General features: G+C 39.0%; 1 protein-coding gene across 3 annotated transcripts; it reads left to right on the top strand.

Moving 5' to 3' along the window:
- Nucleotides 1-1,224: 1,224 nt before the first annotated feature.
- On the top strand, nucleotides 1,225-22,917 carry cc2d2a (coiled-coil and C2 domain containing 2A). Of its 3 annotated transcripts, XM_085263703.1 has the most exons (40): nucleotides 1,225-1,405; nucleotides 1,514-1,595; nucleotides 1,836-1,889; nucleotides 2,056-2,136; nucleotides 2,229-2,379; nucleotides 3,783-3,865; nucleotides 3,947-4,048; nucleotides 4,125-4,205; nucleotides 4,296-4,478; nucleotides 4,583-4,739; nucleotides 4,827-4,963; nucleotides 5,448-5,579; nucleotides 7,271-7,480; nucleotides 7,558-7,664; nucleotides 7,764-7,904; nucleotides 8,287-8,443; nucleotides 8,645-8,916; nucleotides 9,169-9,346; nucleotides 9,462-9,615; nucleotides 9,721-9,868; nucleotides 11,059-11,197; nucleotides 11,283-11,486; nucleotides 11,603-11,695; nucleotides 11,787-11,878; nucleotides 12,690-12,704; nucleotides 15,574-15,741; nucleotides 15,833-15,890; nucleotides 16,010-16,119; nucleotides 17,325-17,421; nucleotides 18,509-18,607; nucleotides 18,691-18,867; nucleotides 19,797-20,000; nucleotides 20,085-20,174; nucleotides 20,277-20,390; nucleotides 20,953-21,087; nucleotides 21,220-21,342; nucleotides 21,419-21,477; nucleotides 21,559-21,736; nucleotides 21,919-22,105; nucleotides 22,229-22,917. In XM_085263703.1, the coding sequence occupies exons 3-39, from the start codon at nucleotides 1,884-1,886 to the stop codon at nucleotides 22,102-22,104; spliced, it is 4,821 nt and encodes a 1,606-aa protein (XP_085119829.1). In that variant the 5' UTR covers nucleotides 1,225-1,405; nucleotides 1,514-1,595; nucleotides 1,836-1,883; the 3' UTR covers nucleotide 22,105; nucleotides 22,229-22,917. The 3 variants fall into 3 exon arrangements, 2 of the variants coding, with proteins under 2 accessions (XP_085119829.1, XP_085119830.1); XM_085263704.1 differs by lacking the exon at nucleotides 12,690-12,704 and having other exon boundaries at nucleotides 21,919-22,916; XR_014890609.1 differs by lacking the exons at nucleotides 21,559-21,736; nucleotides 21,919-22,105; nucleotides 22,229-22,917 and having other exon boundaries at nucleotides 20,953-21,016; nucleotides 21,419-21,480.
- Nucleotides 22,918-23,598: the final 681 nt, after the last annotated feature.

Genomic DNA, 23,598 nt, shown 5'->3' with positions numbered 1-23,598 from the left:
TGATGCCTGGACTTTGACTGGGCCACTGGGCTAGCTTTAACTCTTGATGGTATAACATTTGACTCTATAATGCAGAAGAATTCATGGTCCACTTGGTGACTACAGTGATCAGACAAGCCAAAGAGGTATGAGGTGTATGTTGTGTTGATTTTTTTGCCAAACATAGTGCTGTGTAGTTTGACCAAATCTCCACTTTGGGCTCATCTGTCCAACTAAAACTGTACCAAAAGTCTTGCCAACATGCAAACGTAAACCATGCTGCCAACTTTTTTTTAGAGAGTAGAGGTTTCTCCTGGCTTTCCCCTTCCACATAAAATCCATACTTGTTCTGTCATGGTCCTGAGTCTTCAACCCAGTTTTTGTGTTTGTTATGGTCTATGTTTATGTCTTTTGAGATCAGTGTTCCCTAATCTCTCAAACCAGCTGGATGGAGTGGGTTTTTTTTCCCATTTCTCTGAGAATTTCAAGGTCTGACCTTATGGTGAATTTGCTGGGATGTCCAGTCCCGAGTAGACCTGAGAAGCGTTGTGTTAACACACACCTGAATGCTCCAGACCAGCAAACTGCTAAAACATCTGCTTTAATAGAGGTGCTCAAACTTGCTGGTGATCAATTAATCAATAAATCAACAACTGTACTTAGTTTTTCATAGTAGAAATGCATAGACTCCTGTTCAGATGGCTGTAAGCTTTCTTTCTTTATTAGGAAGGGTAAGAAAATAAGCATCACAGGTCCACTTTAGCAGAAATTAAATTTACTGATATACAAATTCCCTAGTATTGTAATGACAATCATTATCGACCAGAAACCAAAAAATGTTAAAAACCCAACAACACAATAAATAATAGTAAGAAAATCCCAACACAAAAATAAAGCAATTGAAAAAATAGACAATAACAAACTTAGTACAGTTTTGTTTTTCACACTACATAAGATAGTGTTATATTGTGATATTATTTGTTCATACATTTGACGTTTTTATGGCAAAATGTTTTTTAAAAAAACACTTAATTTCATTTTCTTTTACCTCTTTTTTAATTAGTTTCGCTGTACCCGGCATTCTAAATGAGCACGGTGCAAAACAAAAAAAACGGATCTGTACCTTCTCGGACTCCGTACTACGCGGGTTCACGCGTCACTAAGCTGTTTGATTGACAGTCAACTAGACGAATGAAATCCAAAACTGCTTATAAGTTTAGGTTGCATCGGTCGTCTTCCAAGGTAGGTCGAGAAGTAGTTTATACCGTTACTAGGCAGCGATAACGGAATTTGTTTGCTTAATGTTAAATATCTAATAATTGCGGGAAAGGTGCTTATGGATATCTAGCTGCAGTAAAGTAGTGGTTTTTATTTCAAACCGTTTACTATTGTTGAGAAAAAGCATCGCAAATCTGGCTTCCAAAAGGTAACGCTTCTCTCTTTGCTCTCAACCATAAATAATACGCCTGTGAGATGCTAAGCTAAGCTAATTTGTTTCTGTTTTAAAACAATTTCATTTCTGTTTCTGTTGCAGTGATATACGAGAAAAACTGCATAAGAAACGACGGGCTTTCCAAGAAACTCTAGTTAAGAAGAAAAATGAGGACGACGTCCAGGTAAAGTCACAGGCTTTGAAAACTTGGTTATATTTTTATTTATTTATTTTTACTGTGAAGTGACAGCTACCTTGTCAAGTTCCGCCAGCATTAAATGAGCGAGCGTCATTCTTTCCTGACAAGACACAACATGACCGGAGGAGCCAGGCTCATTTTGAACACACTCAACATCAGAAATGCACACAGGAGCACAGATAAGGGAGCTTGTAACGCTTTAGTAAATCTAACTGTACTCGATAGGCTCTGGTTCCTTCTATCAAACTGAGTGAAGAGGACCCACGAACTACAATGGAGGTTGGTGCCCTTAACTAGGTTTTAGCTGCTCATTCCTGCTGGCTGCTGAACACCAACTTCTTACCTTCTTCAGCCTTTCTTCCGGCTTTAGTGCGCTAAATACCAGCTTGGATGCAAGTTTTCATTTTTCTGCTATCCATATAAAGTGTATCTTTGTGTATGCCAGGCGCCTGAAGACGGTGAAGAAGATGAAAGAGAGGCTTTGAAACGCCATTTAAGAGCTGAGAGACAGAAGAGAAAGAAAAGGGTAAATCTTTTGGTATCCACCTCATTTCTCTGATTCCACTAATGGCACGGTTAAAAATTCTAACAGTTTTGATTGCTTCTGGCTTTTATTAGCTGCTTGAACAGTCTTCCATCCAGAAGTCCCGTGATGCTGATGATGTCAAGGATGTCACTTCCATCCAGCAGTACAGTGCAGATGAGGGACCATCTGAGAAAGCGGGCGATTCAGTGGTTTTATCGAAATCTCGCACTGGTTCTCAGAAAGGTCTGTGTTTATGTCTTAATCAAATGTACCTCTACTCCTTCATCATACAAGTAATGAGTGATCTGGTAACAACACAAAACAGTACTCAACTGTTTGTTTTTTTTCCCCAGGCTATAAGACCATAATAATGATCATCTTTATATGTAGTAGACGTTTCATACAAATATAGAAAACTTGTATTTTTTTATTTAATACAAAAATAAAACCTACAAGTCATAAAATCATAAAATTAAAGTGTCATGTAGAGAACAGAAGAATTTAGGGGAAGTTACAAAAATTCTTAAAGGGATTAGAAGGCAAAATCACTGTAAAACATACTTTGAGTCATTGTAAAAAGCCTAAATTGGTGTGATGTGATACCTTGATTTAGGTTTGGTTAAAAACTTTGCAGCTTAGCTTTGCATAGTCTAGAGGCAATTAAAACGTGCTATTAGAGATCAGTTCAGTTCACTTTATTTATATAGTATTGATTCACAGCAACAACCACTTCAAGATACTTTATTTTGCAAGGTAAAGACACTACATTGTTTGAGAGAGCCCAAACATTTTTAACTGTGAGTGAGAACTCAGTGACGTTGGTAGAGAAGAACACCTTTTTAATAGGAAGAAACCTTTGGACGAAGCCACCATCTGTCACTTGGGAGGTGCAGTGAAAGAGGAGGGGGAAAAAAGGGAGAGTAGAGACCTCAAACAACTAACAGTACAAACTCTGAGTGAGAGAAAAGCTGATAATATGCAATCGTATCATACAAATGCTTAGTTAATAATAGAAGGAAGTGAGGGCATGTATAAAGAGAATGAAAGCTAGTTGGCTCAGGTCACATACCTGTGGAGGTATGGCGATGTCTTGGAGAAAGAGTGGTTGTCTTTTTAGCCAGACAATTTTAGGGATAAATGAAGAAGAGGTGTACTGTTACCAGTTTTCAAGAACAAGGGTGATGTACAGAACTGTAGTAGGTACAAAGGGTATAGTTGATAAGCCTTACCATGGAACTATGGGAAAGAAATGTTGAAGCTAGGTTAAGAAGGAAGGTGGTGATCAGTGAGCATCAGTATAGCTTCATACACGGAAAAAGCACTACAGATTCTATGTTTGCTTTGATAATGTAGATATGTATAGAGAAGCTCAAAAGTTGCTGCTTGTGGATCTAGAGAAAGCATATGATAGGATGGTAGTGAATCTTTCTACGGTATATGGGTTGGAGACTGCCACATGGCCTAGGATTCTTAAAAAGCAAAACTCTTTTACCTGGGTAAAGAACTGAAAATTATGTATGATTTAAATCTGGAAACTCTTAATCAGACACCAGGTATCCAAATGTAAGCAGCATTTAATATCAAAATTTGACAGAAGGTAGTTGATGTTGTTTAAGTGAGCCTTAAACAAGTGCTTTGTGCTCTAGGTCTCACCTCAAGAACTCAGCACACTCACCATTTAGATGACTTTGTGAAACGACGCTTGGAAGAGAAACTAAAAGCAGCCAGGGTAAATGGAGTTTCTTTTTCTCACACACAGCACACGATCTGAGTGAAATTGTTGCTCTATAATCCTTGGCTTGTATTTCAGTCTAAAGGTGAGAGCCTTCAGGATAAGGAGGCCTCTCTCGAGTTTCCCAGTCGTCTCCATAGCCTCAGAGACAGAGACACCGTAACAAGGTTTGACAGAGAGGTGAGCCTCTATCTCACCTTAACTGGGCTCATGTATTGCTTTCCATTGGTGGAAGTTAATTCCTGGTGTTTCACAGGCTGATGCAGACAGAGCTGGAAGACGGGACTCCCCTCCACCCCTCAGCACCAGGGTCAGGTTCAGAGAAGCAGCAAGACAAGTAAGGCATGGATTGAGATTGAAATCCTGTATACAAAAAGCAGTTGTATAATGAAATTTAATGTATTCATTTTATTCTTTGCAAATACAGGTAGGAAAAGGCCTGCCGACAGCTGAAGAAGCATTCAATTTCTTCACGTTGAACTTTGACCCCGATCCACCAGATGTGATTGAGACGAGCAGCAGGAGAAGACAAAAACAGAGGAAAACAACAGATGAAGACGAAGAGCATGAAGATGTTGATGAAGATATTCAAGAAGAAAATGAAACCCAGGTAACAGGGCAACCAATATTTTTTTTTTTTTTGTCAAAATTATTTCTTACCTTTTTTCATTTGCATAAGATGGACTAACTGCCTCATCTTCATCCTTCTCTCAGAGTGAAGAAGCTCCTCTTGTACAAACCCAAGAAGATTTATTTGTCATTGACCAGTCACCCCAGGACTTCTTGGAAATAAGGAAAGCCGAGTATGTCGGGTACCAAAAACTTCTTCAGCTACAAAGCGAACTCCTGTTTACACCCAGCTTTCGAACAGGTATATAATATCATGTCTTAAATATTTTAATTCACATCTGCACCTCCCTCATATGGGAAAAAATTATATTATGCTTAATTTTCATAGTTCCAACCTCCATCAAACTGCCTGAAAACATGAAACCTCGATACCTGGAGGATGAGGGTCTCTATGTAGGGGAAAGGCCTCCCGTATCCCTGACCAATGAGAATATTCTGGAGAATCGGATTTTGAAAATGGAGGAGGTAACATCAGCTAAAAAGCCAAAATTTCCTGAGTAATTTTTAAGGTATTTTCAATTTAAAAAAATAGTTTTTTTTAATGTCATTGAGTGAAAGACGTTTTTGATCCCCACGTAACACATGACTTAGTAGAAACCCTGGTTAGCAAGCACAACAGTAAGATGTTTGTTATAGTTGGTCACCAGGTTTTCACGCATCTCAGGGAAGATATTGACCCACTGGTCTGACCTAAGTGTACTGCTCTTATATTAAAGTTTGTGTATAGCAGTGTAACAGTCTGTGTTGTTCATGTTTTTGGAATATAGTTTAAGGAGACACATCACTTTTTCTTGTATTTTGATTAGAGTGAAGACCTTCTGGGTTTTTGGTTGACATTCTACCTCTCTCCATTAAAATAAAACTACCATAAGAGACTTTTCATTACTTTGTTTTATTATATTATTATCTGTGTATTCATATCCCTACTGTGTTGTTTTTATTTGCTAAGGGGAAGAAGTGGTTTGGAGATGATGGCAGGATCATCGCTCTGCCTAACCCCATCAAGGAATCATCCACAAGACCCCCCCTTTTCCACATGGAGGAGGCCCTAGACCCTGCGCTACAGACTGTGTATAGGAAGGTCTGACACACACACACACACCAATCATTTTGTTCATTTTCATCATCTAAAGCACTGTTTGCATTCCTACACTGAGGGCGTTGCGATGCCCTCTCTTCTTTTCTAACCTCTTTGCCTTTTAGAAAAAAGCAAAAGGGCAGTTTGGCATTTGGTACAAAGAAATAGAGAGGAGGTATGCATTTGTTATTGGAGGACAGATCAGTGATGGAGGCCAACACATCTGTGATATGCTATCTTCTCAAAATTTACAGCAACATCAAAACTCCAAACTCCATTTGTAGACGTTAAAAGTATTGCAAGCTGTGAAATTACATCTGAAGAAGAGCCAGCATTAAAATTAAACCCTAGCTTTTCAAGGCTTTACTTTTACCCCTTACTTATGATTTTTAAACAAGAAAGAAGAGCATGGCTGTACCTTAACTGTTATTTTATTATTTATTAATCTATCAAATACTTTGATAATTTTTTGAATAATAAAACAACACTTTTGAAGATCCCTTTAAATTCTTAAGTTAGCTGCTTTGTTTGACAAGCAGTGAAAACAGTTAAATATGTAATAGTTTCAATAAAAACACTAAAAACCTTTATTGGACTATTTTTCAGGGTTGTCCTTGTTCCCAGCAAGAAATGGTCGTCTTCAGACATGTTTGTCTTTTGTACTGCATTTCCTATCTAGTGATAGGGAATGGATAGGGTAGTGATACGGTAGTGACAGTTGCTAGGGAATGGCAAACATGATTCAATGCACACATACTTCCTACTAGATAGCTGACCGGTTAAAGAGGTGCATCTGAAATTTGTGTTGTCACATACACTTCTGTCAAGTGAAGTCTAGTTCATGGCTGCATGTGTTACACAGAGAAGAGGAGACACTGGTGATAGCTTAACTTGAGTTGAAGCAGCCTCATTACAATAATTTCATTTTAACTTATTAATTATTATTACTTTTATTAAATAATATTAAAAATCAACATTTTTAAAACAACAGTGAGAAGATGAATAATGGGGGGAAAAAATCACCAGTAAAAATGTTCCCAGCTGCCCTGACCTAACCGTGCTCACAGTTTCCATGGCTTACCTGCCCAACAAAGTGATGAAGCCTTGTGGAAAATAAAATGTGAAATAAATGAGTAAACTTGTGTAAACAAATTCCTGGATAATTTGAAACGGATGGATGAGTGTTATATTTCCTGTAATTCATTAGACTACATCCGCATCTTTATTAGAAGCAGTTGATTCCAGCCTTATTAGCATTTTACTGGTATGTGTGGTGTGACTGTCCAGTTAAACAAATATGTAAACCCTGAAAAAATAAGTTACAGATACAAAGGGCTTTGAGTTTAAGCACAGTCTTTATCTCTAGGGAAAACAAGTAGTTATCGTCTCTTGTTCATATTTATTTATTAAATTCTGGAGACGGGCACAGCTGTCATACGTGTTCATCCTGAAAACACAGTGTTCAGGGTAGTTAAGTTGGGTGTTTATAGCACATTATTTTCATGCATGACTTTGCATTACAGCACTCCCCTGATGGTGCTTTCAATCTTGCCAGCTATTTCATGCTTCCTTTAAACTGGCACATACTTGGAAACTTGGAAACACACAGGCAAGGCACAAGTGCCAAGTATAATTCATAGTGGTTTTCATTTCCCAGGATAGTGCATGATGGATTGTGTTATTCTGTCTCCCAGGCGGTGAAGTCCAAGTATGCAAATCTTTACATTGCTGGTGCAGCAGATCCTGAGGGAGACTACCAGCTTGATGTTGATGTCTCTGGGCTGATCTTCTCCCATCACCCACTTTTCAGCCGCGAACACATCCTGGGCGCCCGCCTAGCTCAGCTGTACGATCAGTACCTAACCAGGCAACGCAATAATCTCACAGGTCACCTCACTGACAAGGTAAAGTGAGCTATGAAAGGGACTCCAGAGTTTATATGCAGCATTCAGTGTGTTTAGTGTCTTATTTTCTGCTTTAGTTGAATGGACTAAGGAATGCACTGCGGAATATGCTGGAGAGCCATAGTGGGCTTAACCCCACTCAGGCCTTGCAGCAGAGGATTTCTGAGTATAATCTGGAGGTTAGGTGAGTTCATCCCTTAGCATCCTACGAAGTCCTTGTAGCCTAAAAACATGCACTGTAACATTGACTCTTTGAGCAGTAGTGTTTTTCCAAATATTACAGGAACACTCGACATCTCCGAGACAGTGAGCAGGAGAAAGACAGGACTCTTCTGAAAAATATAGTTAAAGTGTGGAAGGAGATTAAAGCCCTGAGAGAGTTCCAGAAGTTTACCAATACACCCTACAAGCTCTACCTCAGAAGGTAACAGCTAAAAGTGACAGAAATTTCAGTGAGGCGGTAACAGTAAAATAATGTGTATATTCTTTATGGGGATGTTTTATGCAACTCCATAAAAATACTAAATGGGGTCTGTTTTGTTTGTCCTATTTATTTATTTTTATTATATTTGTTAATTATAATTGCTAACGTTAATAATGGCCAGAGTTTTCAAAGTCCCAATCCCCGTGAGCCAAAATCTGAGACTTCCAACACCCTAAATTCTCCCTGATTTAAAATCTGGTATTGTTTTATCACTCATCCCTAATCGATATCAGCTGGATAGAGTAAGATTTGCTCTGTAGAGAGTTCTCCAGATTCTTGTCCCAGTGTCATTAATCTGTTGTGCTGTCTATTGCCTCTTCAGGGAGAATGTGGATCGGGTGTCAGATGAGCAGGACTATGAAGATGAAATCTTGGCAGAGGTTGTAGAATTAGAGGCAGAGACTGAGGAAGAATACCAGAATAAATTAGCTGAGTACAAGAAACGGCTGGAAGAATGGAAACTCTGCAGAAAGAAACAGGTGCCTACATTTTTACCTGCATTCTTCATCTAATCTTCCCCTGCATACGACACATTTCAATAAAAGTTTTTTAATAAGGATCATGCATGCATTAAAAAAAATTGAAAATGTGGTTTAAAGGCAGTCCACCTGACTTTGTATGTCAAATCATAATGTAAAGATATACCCACACACACACCTCCTCATGTTCACTGTTTTCAGAAAGCCAAAAAGAAAAAGCAAAAAAAGAAGAAGAAAGGTCAGGCACAGGATGACACTGAAGGAGAAGATGAAGAACAGGATGTGAGTGAATCAGAAGGACCTACTGACGAACCCCCCCCAAAGCCGGAGCCCCCAGAGAGACCAGACCTTGGCTCCATAGAGCAGTGGGTGAGGGAGAAAGCCCTCAGGATACGTAGAAAGCCAGGAGAGGCCATCCTGATTCCTGAGCTGTCTGCATCTGCAAACATCACTGCCAGTGAACTGTGCCCCAGGTAGACACAGCAGAAACACAAAGAGGGTCTAGGTTTCTTCAAAACATGTATGAACCAATCAGCAAAGAGTAAATATTTGGGTGAGGGTTGTTTGTTTTGTTTTTTTATTAAAATGAGAAAACTTAATAGCAGAATATTTGTCACAGGTGGGAATATCACACCTATTTGCAGGTGTTTCAGTTATGATGATGAACTGCACTTTCACTGTGGTTTTGTGAATGTTTTCATCACGTTTGTTTTCTTCGTGTTTAGGGCCGAAAAAGCTCGAAGAGAAGATGTTGCCAGGCGCTCTCTTTTCACCAAGATCCTCTATAATGACAAAGAAGTTTCACGAACAGACAGTCGCTCCCTGAACACCGACTTCAGGGTGCACTTTGGACAGATATTCAATCTCAAGATAGTCAACTGTCCCCAAAGCATTAGTTTGCAGGTACAGTAAAGAGTGCTGAACATGCTGCCACTTTATGTATCCACGCATTTACTTGATAAATGACTGCTGTGATCTATTCTAACAATTAATTTTTGTGTTTACTGTGTGTGGGCAGGTGTTTGAGGAGATTGGGTCATCATGCTCTCTCCTGGCTCAGGTGTTTCTTCCAGTGCCAGAACCCTCTGTCGTGACAGGCAGCGTCCCTCTTGAGGAATTTGAGTTTAGTAGCAACCAGAGAGTGATGTTTGACCACGAGGGAGTTGGAAGTGGTACATTTTTTTTTTTTTCAGATATGAAATATTTGAATATTTCAAGAATACTTTTAATTATACTAACTTATCAACTTCTCTCTTACACTCTATACACCTTCTCAGATGTGCCCCTCTCCTTTGAAGCTGATGGCAGCAACAAGCAAAGTCTTTTGACTTCTGGGAAGGTCTCGTGCTGTGTTTCTTGGGGTATCGGGGACGATGATGTACCCCTTGCGCCTCCTATTTCTCAACAACCTGGTGGCGTTCACAGGTAGTATCTTTCTTGATTTTCCTAATAGAATTATGCACACCCCACTTTTCAGTTATTTATTTGTAAAAAATGTTTGGAATCATGTATGATTTTCGTTCCACTTCTCATGTGTACACCACTTTGTATTGGTCTTTCACGTGGAATTTCAATAAAATTGATTCATGTTTGTGGCTGTAATGTGACAAAATGTAGAAAAGTTCAAGGGGGCCGAATACTTTTGCAAGCCACTGTGTATATATATATATATTACATACATATATAGTGCTGTCAGCGTTAATCTCATTAAAATAACGTTAACGCTCTAACTGCATTAACGCGGCAAATCTCCGTTGGCAAGTTAGCGCGGATCGCCCCGTGTGTGGGTTGCATGGCTTCAACGCGTTAGCACGGTTAGCTCGCTAACATTTGTCAAACATTTTGCAGTGTACAGCAGGAGAAGTTTTTAAAGGACTATTTTGTGTTTTCTTACTGAAAAAGCAAATTTACACCCCCCCACCGAGACAGCATAACTTTTCAGCATGTTATAACTGAAGTGATCTGAGACAGCACCTATTCTTTGCTTTCAGGTTTTTAAAATAAAGGCTATTACAGGAGGCTGAGGAGCTTATTGTCCCTTCAGATGGTAAAAACTGTGATTGAAAGGAGGGAAAGCCAGATGCAACAACCACATACACTGAAAAGCAAATCAGAAAACTGAAGTGTATGACAGACTGTGCAATGGCCATCTCTATAAGACTATGGCGTGTCCTTGGGTTAGGATGAAGTGCTATCGTGATACTGATTTTCTGCCTGTTGGTTGGAATTGGTTTATTACTGCAGCAAAATATGCAGACATATGAAAAAGAGAGTTTTCACATGACTGGAGGTTGAGATTGGTGTCTAGGCATCAAGCTCATCACTCCTTATAAATATGTTGCATATAACATTGGGCCACAATGTGGAAATATGCCCTTGCAGGTAGATTCTGGCATGAAGGAGTTGAAATGGCATGAAGCAATGCCAGATCGGGGGGATGTGTTTGGTATATGAAGTTGTCAGTGTCAGTCCAACAATGTGTTGGTTTTTAAATTGATCTCTAAATGTTTTACTTTATCTTCTGTGCAATATAAAATATTACAAAATTGCTCAAAGACTTGTTGTTGTTGTTGTTTTTATGTTATTGTCAATACTGATCTGTCTGTGTTTCTTAGTGGCAAGGGCCATCTTGATGCTGTTAGCTACATTGGGGCATCTGGACTATATGACATGAAAAAAATTGGTGAGTGGGCCAAGCAGTCGCGTCTGGATCCAAACGATCCGAAAAATGCCTCCATCATGCAGCTGCTAAAAGTGAGTATCAGAAGATGGCTATTTTTAAGGACATGAACGCATCAAATGAAACATTTTCCCATGTAACTCTATGTGTTTTTTACAGGTGGCCAGTAGTGGAGAAGTAACAGCTCCAGAGTACTTCCGCCTGGAACATCTCCAGGAGGAGTTTAATTTTGTGACTGATGAAGAGTTAGAGAAGTCTGGAAGGTTTCGTCTGCTCAAGCTAAGGAACCAGGAAGTTGCAGAGTTTCGGAATTACAAATTCATTCCTGCTTTAGAGAGGGAGGTCACTGATACGGTTTTCCAGGTCAGCTTTTCAAAAGTGTATTGCAGAATATTATCAATGTGGTATAATGAAGATGCACAAGCTCTATAAAAGGATAATAGTTTTTTTTTTCTTAACTTTGGTTAAAATTATTTCAGGAATATGAAAAAAGATTGAAAGAGGGAGAGGTAATTGATACCAAAGAGCATTTGGATTCACACAGAGCTTTAGTGGCCAAATACCTTCAGAAGGTGAGCTTTTTAAAAAAGAAAAAAAATTCATACGCAAGTATTTAGCACACAAGAGACTTAAGTGTTGTGTAATCCTGGCATTTGTCCACAGATCCGAGAATCAGTCATCAACAGGTTTCTTCTTGCCAAGCATCACTACCTCCTGTCTGATTTGGTGACAGAAGAAGAGATACCAACCATTGGGTAAATATGCACTGCTAGCAAAAGCTGAATAGCCTGACTCAAAATATACGAGCTTTTTTGTTTGTGCTGTGTATGTTATGTTTTCAAGTATGGCTATTTCTTTCTTTATTCACCTGTGGTGCAGTGTACATTCACTCAGGTACTCTCCTTAAGTACAGATTTAAGGTATTTGTACTGTACTTGCATCTTGTCATTCAACTGTACTTTTAGTCTACTGCTAATAATCTAATGATGTTGTGCGCAACTGACACAGAAGTCACTTTCCTGTATTAAGCACTTTTATGTTTAGTATTTAACACTTCCAGTGCAATACTTTCTTGCACCAGAGTCATAAACAGTACAGTATTAGTACTTTCAAAAAAGGAACTGATAAAAAATACTTCCCTCACCACTAAAGCTAAGGCTAGGAAATTTCACGTTTGCTCAACAGTCATCAGAAAGAGTTGCAGGGCCAGCATAAAATTACACGCTGATGTAACTGTGCATTTTGGCAGCTGCTGGGTTGGTGTATTTGATCCTTAACTCAACACTGCATTCGCCTGTCTAATTTGTTCTCTCCTCTAGAAGTTAATACATTGTTGTGCTAGAGCTGGTTTCACAACATGTGGACATGATAACAGAACATTTGAAATCAATTTCAGTCCTTGACTATTTTTAAGCAGATTTATATATTTAATAATGTACATCAGTGTCAGTCATGCTGTTGATGTACACTTTGTTTCATTTATTATTATTTTTTTCTATTTTTCTGCTTTTCTTCTTTTTTTCTTTTTTTTTCCTTTTTCTTTTTGTTTGTTTGTTTGTTTTACAGTGGTGCAGGTCCAGGGTATGTTCTTGGAGTTTTGCTTTGTTTTGTTTTTTTGTCTTTTGTGTCTCTGTTTCTCCTCTTAGTTTAAACCCTGAATACGAGTGCATGAATGAATATAACAGACTGTTTCCAGTGTTCAATCCTCCCAGGGTTTTGTAAATAATGAAAAAGAATTTAGTCAGAATATGAAGCTAAAGATTTTAAAAGCTGTAAAATTTCATAGAGATTAACACCAATAAAATGGTAAAATATTAGAAGCTGCTAATATAAGAAGAATTTTAGCATTCTCTTGCAGCAGTACATTATACTGATGGATATCTTTATATGCTCTACTCTATTGTTTTTCTTCCCCATCAGGCTGCAGTAAATGGCTGCCCCTCCCTTAGCATGGTTCTGCCAGAGGTCTGTTCTTAGTAAAAGGGAGTTTTTCCTTCCTACCGTTGCCCAGTGCTTGCTCCTACGGGATCATCTGATTGTTGCCATTTTAAGTCAGTCCAGTTAATTTTTTCAGATTTATTTAAAGTCATTTCAAGGCATCTTACATTAGGGTAAAGACCCTACAATATAAAAATAAACCCCAACAATCAGATGACCTCCTATGAGCAAGCACTTAGTAACAGTGGGAAGGAAAAACTTCCTTTTACTAGAAACAGACCTCTGGGAGAACCATTGTAAGAGAAGGGCAACTTGTTGGGGGTGAGGTAAAAGAAAAGACAGGGCGACTTGAGGTACTATGATTTACGACAATAGTAGTAATAATAATAATGGATTGGATTTATATAGCGCTTTTCAAGGCACCCAAAGCGCTTTACAATGCCACTATTCATTCATTCTCACATTCATACACTGGTAGAGGCAAGCTACAGTTGTAGCCACAGCTGCCCTGGGGCAGACTGACAGAAGCGAGGCTGCCATATCGCGCCATCGGCCCCTCTGGCCATCACCAGTAGGCGGTAGGGTAAAGTGTCTTGCCCAAGGACACAACGACCAGGACAGAGAGCCCAGGGATCGAACCGGCGACCTTCCGGTTACAGATGTGATTCCCAACCCCCTGAGCCACGGTCGTCCCAAGCTTTATCAAAATAGAAAGAATCTTAAAAGTAGAGTGAGTGTCTGTTTCCCAAATCCAAACTGGGAGGCAGATCCAGAGAGGGGCCTGATAGCTGATGGCTGTGCCTCCCATTCCACATTTAAATACCCTAGGAACCACAAGCAAGCCTGCAGTCTGAGAGTGAAATGCAGTGAAATTATATAAATGTAAATCTACAACAGGGCATTATCCAACTGATTTGGTAAATGAAATGATACTTTTAGAGCACTTTTCTACCTTTACAGAGCACTCAAAAGCTTCTGTGCTACATGCCTAAAAAATGCAAGCGCTTTTGTTATCTAAATTTATGATGCACATGCTCACACTCAAATGGATGCAAAAATAAAGGATACAAACAAATAAATCAATGGGATTTAGTATAAATCCCATTAGTATAAATGGGTGATCGTGGCTCAAGAGTTGGGAGTTCGCCTTGTAATCGGAAGGTTGCCGGTTCGAGCCCCGGCTTGGACAGTCTCGGTCGTTGTGTCCTTGGGCAAGACACTTCACCCGTTGCCTACTGGTGGTGGTCAGAGGGCCCGGTGGCGCCAGTGTCCGGCAGCCTCGCCTCTGTCAGTGCGCCCCAGGGTGGCTGTGGCTACAATGTAGCTTACCATCACCAGTGTGTGAATGGGTGTGTGAATGGGTGGATGACTGGATATGTAAAGCGCTTTGGGGTCCTTAGGGACTAGTAAAGCGCTATATAAATACAGGCCATTTACCATTTAAAGGACATGTATACGGTCGCTGGTTTAGCTTAGTGCGTTGAGCAGCCGGTGGCTGCATTACTTCCCCTCTCGCTCTCTCTCCCTCCACTTTCCTGTCATTTCTTCACTGTATCTATCAATAAAGCTGAAAAAGGCCCCCCAAAAAGGGACAAGGATATGTTGACAAACAAAGTGGAGAAGTCAGAGATTAAATCACAGTCCTTCCAACTGGTACTGTACCTGTGCTACATCCTGAATCATAGCCATTCTGTAAGATACCAGATTATATGCCGGCACATTTATACCAGGGCTGTCACAATATCCAAATTTGACTTCACATTTATCAAAGAATAAATTGTGATATTTATTACAATATCTGTATAATTTTGGGTGGAAAAAAAGTATTTAAAAAAAATTATTGAAAAATTATTATTATCATTGTTGATGTTGTTGTATCTTGTCTTTTTGTCAGATCAGTTAAACAACTGTTAACAACTATAATTATACAAAAGCTTGCAAAGGGAAGAATTTCTGATATTAACAATATTATTCTGTGCGTTATTAATACAATAACTGTTTATTTTTAAATATCACAATTATTGTTCAATACACACTTATTGTGATATGCCTATTTTAGACTTTAGATACAGGATAAGCAGCACAGTATGTTTCCAGCGGTTCTTGTTAATGCCATTAAAGGTTACTTTAAATTTTCAATTCAATTCATTTATATAGCACCAAATCAGAACAACAGCGGCATCAAGGTGCTTTATATTGGAAGGTAAAGGCCCTACAATAATACAGAGAAAAGCCTAGCAATCATATATACCCCTATGAGAAAATGCTTTGGTGACAGTGGGAAAGAAAAACTTCATTTTAACAGGAAGAATCCTTAATGATATTGACATATAAAACTACAAATACCTGGAGGGACTGAGTACTGTTGGTGGTAACCCCGACCCAGAATTAGAGCAAAAAAGCTTTGTCATATTGCCACAAATTCTTATCTACATTACAGTAAGATTTAATTTTAAATGAATAGTCCTGCAGGCTGTTGACAAAGTGATTACATGTTTGTTGCATTTATCAGGATTTTAGGAATAAACCTTTTCAAGCTGGCTGAACCAAAACGACCACTGAAACCTCAGAGGAAAGAAAGAAAGAAGGTGACGGCCCAGAATCTGTCTGACGGAGACATCAAATTGCTTGTTAACATCATCCGGGCTTATGATATCCCAGTCCGCAGGCTTCAGAGCAAGTGAGTTCAGCCATTCAAATTTAGAAACCAGCATATATGTTTAGAAACCTTACTGGACACTGAACTGTGTTTTAATGGGTTTCTATTGTAGTAAACCAGGACAGACATCTCATAGTGCCCTTCAGGGCAGCATTGGGCTTCCCGACCAGGTACAGCACAAAGTCTAATCTTATTTTGCTTTACACAAGCAGCCGAGCATAATCTGATACCAATACAGAGTCTCTATAATCAGTGTCAAGTATGTGGAGTATTTGTGTGTCTAATTTAGATACAGGTAAGGCCATTTGTGGAGGTTTCCTTCCAACGCACAGTACTTCAAACAGCCACAGCCGATGGACCAAACCCATGCTGGAACGAGGAGCTGCAGCTGCCTTTTAGGTGAGTTGGGTTTTTCTTTTTTTGTTCGTTTGTTTGCTTGTTTGTTTTTTGGGGGGTGGAGGGGTGTCTCTTTTCCTTTGGGGGGGGGGGGGGGGGGGGGGGGGGCTTTGTGTTGAATGATCTCTCTGTTGGACTGTCAGATTTGTAGATTTCCACTATTTAGTGTCCCAATATAAAGAGGAATTCAGAATATAAATACCTTAGCATTTTTGATGCATATTAAACTATAAATATGAATTTCAAAATGTTGGACAATCTTGTTGATAAACTATAACAAAGTAATAATTTTCTTGTACAGGAAAAGGAAAATAAATAACGTTCTTACGTGTTTTGAAGGAAAAACTTTATATAAGACACTTTTCTCTCCATCCTACATCTTTATATCCTCAGGTTTATTACTACCAGCTTTTATAGTACGATGTGGGTGGTCTCACAGAAGTGCCGTGTGGCTGTTTACTTCTGTGGCTCTCACTGGGAAACTGCCATTTTACTTCACTTCTCTGCTAGTGCTCTGGGACTCAAACTGAGTCCATTAAGTCCCAGTTGTTGCAAATCCTTCAAGTCTATCCTGCGTTTGGAAGACATTTAGTTTCTATGCTCTGGCCAACTATAACTCTTTACAATACACCCTAAAGTGTCAGTTTACATTTATAGTTACAAGGCATTTAGCCTCAGCACCTGTTTTACTTGATGCTGTATGTCGTATAACTGATCGTAAGTGTATGTTGTGTTTTATTGGATTCCTTTTTACTCTGCTTCTTTTATTATTAATTATCTCTTTTATTGTTTTCTTTTTTGTTTGTTTGTTTTTTTTGAAATGCCCATTATAATTGTAAATGGGAGGCTAGCCATGTGTGACTTTTAATTAACAGTTTAAAGATTTTCTTTTTGTTTTCCGTTATTCATCCACAAAAACTCAAGCATGCACAAAAATAGTTGTTGTTTAGGATCTCCTCATGCCTTTGTACCTGTCCTGCACAGGCTCCTTTAATCAGGATGAAACTGAGCTGGCTAATGCAGTGTATCACAAAGTGAAAGCTTGGTGTTTTTGACCAGATACCATTATAAGAGAGACTTTTTGAGCACTTTTCATCAGATTTGACTGGTGATTCTAAACATGCATTTTCCCATCATTGTTTTTCAAAATAACTGCCCAGCACAATGGCTGCTGAGTGGTGTTACTTACCTAATGTTCCTCTCTACAGCGCTCCAAATGGTGACTACAGCACTGCTAGCCTGCAGTCAGTCAAAGATGAGGTTTTCATCAACATATTTGATGAAGTGGTACATGAGACTGTGATGGTGAGTAAACACTGTTCACTTTGTCTCACTTCTCACATCCCTCCATTGTTTTCCTGTCAGGTTTAGATTTCGGTTTAAGATCCTGGTTTAATATCCGTGAATCAAATGGTAAAAATCGAGTTTATTTATATAGCACATTTCAAACTATGCTTTACAAACTAAAATGCAACTAAAATAAATAAAATGCATGACAGTGATGCAATAAAATATAAACGAGAAGGGATAAGACTAAAACAACAACAAGGCTGTAAAAACAAAAAATGTTGGGGTCATAAAAATGTGTCCTCAGTAAAGATTTAAAATGTTCCAGTGTTTGTGCAGATCTAATATTTAGAGGCAGACTATTCTAGAGTATGAGACTTGCCACAGAAAAGGCTCTCTCGCCATGACTATAAATAGAAGACTGGTACAGACAAGTACAGAGAAATGCAGTACTCCAGTCTGTATGTAATGAACAGATGAATAACACGTTTAAAGAGATTAGCTGGAACATATGGCTTTACTTTGGCTAGCTGTCTCAGATGGAAAAAGCTAGATTGGACTACTGCACTCACCTGCCTACACGGTTTAAAAGAACCATCAAGTTACACACCAAGGGTTTTAATATCTGTCTTACAATAAGATAAGGGGCCCCGAGCACTGTCGATGACAAAAATGACAATCTCTGTTTTGTTTTCATTTAATAAAAAAAAAGAAACTAAGGACATCCACTGTTTAACGTCTTGAAGGCAGCGTAATAACAGCTAACAGTGAGCGAGTCCCTGATTTTAAAGTCAGATAAGTGAAATAAAAGGTTATACTGTGAAAAATGGCTTATGTTTAATTTCTGTTAAATGTGAATTTCTATCTATGTAGACAGCAACACATGTCATTTTAGTGATATAATACAATTAATTTCTGTATTATCAGATATTGATGTAATTGCCAACTTGACTTTGGCCTTTATTGATATCTCCTAAAGACCTTTGTGACTATGTTTGTGGGTTTTTATGCTCTTCAAGAGTGAATCTAAAAATAAATTTAACAAAATTCTGCATCCTCACCCTCATTACTTGCTGCTTGAATTATTTGTATTTTTGCTCCTCAGAATGACAAAAACAGAGGGAAATCAATTCAAACCCACATAGAGAAGCGCTGGTTGGGCTCAGTCAAGATTCCTTTCAGCACAATTTATTCTCAGTCCAAGGTGCGTCTATGATTTAAGCAGACCTGATGTACACACACTAAATGGCTGTGACTGACTGGACTTCTCACTGACATTTCTCTTAGATTGATGGGACATTTAAAGTGAACACGCCAGCTGTGCTGCTGGGTTACAGCAAGGAGAAGAGCCACTTCACTAATAGTGGTTTTGATATCTTGAGAAGTCTGAGTGAGGGAACATTTATCACGCTGTTCATCACTGTCGATCCACAGCTGGTACCTGGAGAGTCTGTTAGGGAGAAGGTAAGTTTAAACGGCGACCTCAAGAAACCCCTAGTCATTCAGCATCATGCTTTGGTAATCTGACTTTGCAATGAGTCTTTAGAGAAGCTTTTCTCTCTATATATATATATATAAAGGAGACCTAGTATGCTCATTTCTAGCTCCATGTTTTGATTTTATTATTAGTAATTTTACCTACTCACTTTTTCAGCCATTTTCCATCTGATTGGTGGGGCTTCTGTGCTCAAATACTGAACTATGTCCATGAGATAACCATGTTGGGAATATCTCTTCCCTTTGACATACAGAACCCAAAGAAGGAAAAAGGAAAAAAACTAAAACCAAAGGAAGAGTTTTGGGTTTAAGGAATGCCTTTTAATAAAGGCTGACCTCTTAAGATTTATTCTTTGCTCAGAATAGGTCATAGCGTTGTCAGGTGATACATAAATGATACATAAAGTAATAATGAATGATTTATAGCCATTTGACAAACAAAAACGCTTAAGTAAGGAAGCCCCATTTTTAAAAAATTACTTAGTCTCACAATCCCGGTGATATTCATTGGCGCCAAGTGAAATTTTCTCTGTGTAGGAAAAGCCCTGCTCATTGTTTGAAACTTAAGCAATTTTTAATGTAACGTAAGAAAATGAGCAAAGCAAAGTATGTCTGCTTAAGTGTTTAAATAGATCCTATACATTTTAGACACTTACATGCATGTTTCTTATTTTTGAAACAATTTGTTATGAATTAATTTCCTCTTATTTCTGTCATCCTCTTGTATCGCTTATTTGCTTTTGCTGCATGTACTAGATAAAGGAAATGAAGGTAACTGCTCCATTAAAGCATTTATCCTCCTTTAATCACCCATTCATGACACAACATTTGAAGTTACTTCTTTTTAGCTATCGCTCTGTGCCCTTATTCATTGTTCATTTGACCTTCTCTTGCAGTTTGACACCCAAGAGGATGAGCGCTTATTGCAAGCTTCAGAGAGATTTGAGAGGGACGCAGCTCAGAGATACCCAGACCGACCCTGCATTACCACAGTCATAGACCTCAGTGGGAAGACTGTCTTCATCACACGTTACATTCGACCACTCAGTCCCCCAAAGGAGCTACTGGATGAATTCCCCAATAACCCATTGGAAGCCATGGTCAGTGTGATATTACTTAATGTAGAAAACGTCTTTGGTAATTAGATATAATTTGCTGATGCACTGATATTTATCCCCGCACAGCTCCTCGTTGCTCGATTTGTGTCACTCATCCCTTCTCTGCCTGACCAAGTTTCATTTTCTGCAACCTGTGATCTTTGGAGCACCTGTGACGTAAGTGAACTTTCTTCAAGAAGCCAGCATTGTATACAGAAGGGCAGTGCTCATATTGTAGTACCTTTTGGTAGCTGCTTTTTTGTTGTTGTTTGTTTTTAGCAATTCCTAACCCTTCTAGCGGGTGATGAAGAGGAACACGCTGTACTGTTGTGCAACTACTTCCTGTCTTTGGGCAAGAAAGCCTGGCTTATAATTGGCACAGCCATACCGGAGGTGGGTGACATTTATTTCTTAAACCTGAAGACATTTCATGTGTGTCACAGTAACATTTTTAAGTAGAGCACAGCTTTAAAAACTTGCACATAGACTGTAAATAAATGTTGAAGTAATTACCATTAGCAAGCTGTATTCATAGACTGCTATCCCAAAACCAGAATAACTCATAAACACTCAAACACACTGCTGCTGCCTACATACCAAACAGGGGTAAGAGGTCCTTGCTTCAGTGTTAGTTTTGGTCAGTTCCATGTTAGTTTTTATTGGCTAAAGACAAGCAGACAGCTAGCGGCTACACCCACTGTGACCCACAGTCTCTAAGCAATATAGTTTAAATATGTTTTATTTTAAAAAATTCATAGAGACCAAAAGAGTTTTTGTTGGCTGTGAATATGCTTATCTTTGCTGTAAAGTTCCATAGTTTGATAATGGAGTCTATGGGGACTGACTTTTGCAACCAGTCTTCAGCCACCACTGCAAGAACAGCTATTTTTGCTGCTTCATTTTTCAGACTTGTTCTTGCAGCAGCACTAAGAGTTCTAAAATCTTCCCTCCTCAGGGACCCACGGCTTATGTCCTGACCCTTGAGCAGAACCTCTACCTTATCTGGAATCCCAGCAGCGGTCAGTTCTACGGGCAGTACGACACCTTCTGCCCACTTCAGGCAGTTGGCTGCTTGGTCAATGCTGACAATGTGAATAAAGATTTATACATTTATTTATTCTTCATCATTTTTACAATTTTGCATAGTTTTATATTCATGTCTGCTTTTTGTTGTGGTTTTTTTTATTTTTATTTTTATTTTTTTATTTTATTTTTTTTTAAGGTTTGGTTCAACATTCAACAATATACATCACCAATGAGGGTCAGTTTTGACATCACAAAAGCTAATTTGTGGAAACCGTTTTTCTCCCGAACTTTCTCCCACCCTGGACTGTCTAGCATACAAGTAAGTGTTCAGTATTACTGTATAAACCTATTTTTACTTCTTTGTTTGTTTCTCAAAAATTTGTCATTGTCTTTAGCCAGAGGAGCTGGTGTATCGTCGCACAGACAGGGCAGCTGCAGCAGAGCTTCAGGACAGGCAAGTAAAACAGCAGAAACTGCTGCTTCTCAAAACAACCACGGGCTAAACGCAGCACATGCACCATGTCACTCTGAATAGAATCGAGAGGATCCTGAAGGAGAAGATAATGGAGTGGCGACCTCGTCAGCCAACCCGCTGGAACCGCTACTGCACTACCACCCTGAAGCAGTTCCTGCCCAAGCTGGAGCTGATCCCAGGACAAGATGTGGCTGAGGGACACCGCCATGAGCTGCAGAGCCTGCTGGGAGACTACAGAGTAAGTCTGAAAAAGGGTGTGCCTCCGCAAGAAGCTACTCTGAGTCACTGTGTTGTGTCATGGATCTTAAGTCCAGTGCTGAAGAAGTTGGCTGAAAGCGCGTGAGCTCACTTTGAAAAATTCATATCACTAACAGGTTTTTTTTGGTTTTCTCTTTTTTTTTTCTCTCTTTTCCTTTGAAGATTTCAGGATTCCCCCTCAATCTGGTGTTTTCTGAGATCCGGCCCATTATAGAGGCAGTGTACAGCACTGGCATTCACAGTGTTCAGGCATCAAATGTGGAGTTTGCCCTGGCTGTGTATGTGCACCCCTACCCAAATAACGTCATGTCAGTGTGGATTTACTTGGCCTCACTCGTCCTCACATGATGTAAGATCTGACTGTTTATCAAGCTTCAGCTTTATTAAAGCTGATGTTTAATGCAAATTACTGTAGATCAAGTTATCTTCATGATCTTTGCAATATTTTTTTGTACTTTTTTTTTGTATTCAGCTTTCCATATGTGCTGGCCCATCTCACGATGTCTCCTTCATACTTTGAGTTAGCATGAATCGGCTGCCGATACCAGCTCATTCTACCAGCTGTGACAAGAACACTAGCAAAAAAGCACAACTATAGAATAATTAGTCAGGAGGGATAAGGAGAGAGGAATGGTCCGTGGAAAGCACTTGCAAAACGGTTCCCTGTTGCCTCTCCATTGCTTCCGATGTTACTTTTGTTACACCAAAGCAGCAGAAATGGCCTCACAGTGGTTTCTGCTTCCGAACTAGACAGACTGATACCCATAATTTTTAATCACATTTTTAAGGTTTTATTTATGAAAGCAAAAAAGACATTTGTGTTCATGAAATGGTCAGAAATAAACTGTAAAATGTATAAACATTTTCAAATAAGCTAAATTGTATTTGAATTAAATGCATAAACTTCTGTCACCACAGCTTGTTTGCTTTAAATATATCCAGACACTCTTGAGTCACGCCTCAAAGGTCTATATGTATATGTATCTATATATGGTAGAGCGAATTTAAGGGTGGAGCTCACTTATTCACTTCACAATTTCTAAACCTTCCAAACAATGAGTAAAATAGATGTTAAAAATTTCCATCTGGCTAGTGATTAAAAACCTGTAAACCAAAACCAAACAAAAAATGCTTGCTTATTAAAAGATTTATGGTTTACATTTTTCATGTGCTGTTTTCAGTCATAAGTTGGCTCCTTAAATTGGCACTAAGACTTTGAGAACCCCCCTTTAGATGGGTGTTACTTTCCACAGCAGGGCCCAGATGTTGCTCTGTGCAGACATCTGCAGATAGGCTCCAAGTGAAGCTAAGTAAACATATAGTTGGAACAACTATTCGTTCAAGGAGTCCAATCTCAGTGTTTGAGGGAGAGGTCGCTGCATGTGAGCAAAATTTCTCAGAACTGTTTTTTTTTATTGATTTTAATCTATGAAACATTCCTGACCTGAGGGGAAGTGGGACTCTTCCAGAATGATCTCCCATCAATACGATGAGGGGTTACCGAATGGGTTGAGTGTGAGAATGATGTGAATCAGTCTTCAGAGTACTCAGATCTCAACTCAAGTGAACACATATGAAAGACTGTACCAAAAACTTGGAGAGCACTCTTTAAAACAATCACCAAAACACCAGCTGAAGGAATTGTGTTCATCCATCAGACTTCCAGAGACTTGAAGAATCAATACAGAGATACAGGGTGCAACATAACCAATGGTCCTGTGGCTTGGTAAGAAATGTGTGTTAGTCAAGGTGACTGGCCAGCTGCTGAGGCAAATTGGCTTGAAACAAACCCTCACTAATAAGTGAGGGTTTGTTTTATTTTCCTTACAGTCAGCATTTTTA

Source organism: Mchenga conophoros, linkage group LG23 (genome assembly GCF_057382185.1).
Source record: "Mchenga conophoros isolate Kocher_MC1m ecotype Shallow Benthic linkage group LG23, M_conophoros_male_GT1.1, whole genome shotgun sequence".
Taxonomy (NCBI): Eukaryota; Metazoa; Chordata; class Actinopteri; order Cichliformes; family Cichlidae; genus Mchenga; species Mchenga conophoros.
This window is presented reverse-complemented; position numbering and strand designations above follow the sequence as displayed.

Coding starts and splice junctions, on each gene's coding strand:
- cc2d2a (XM_085263703.1), top strand. Junction 4,740..4,826: donor TACACCCAGCTTTCGAACAG/GTATATAATATC, acceptor TAATTTTCATAG/TTCCAACCTCCATCAAACTG. Junction 7,905..8,286: donor TACAAGCTCTACCTCAGAAG/GTAACAGCTAAA, acceptor TTGCCTCTTCAG/GGAGAATGTGGATCGGGTGT.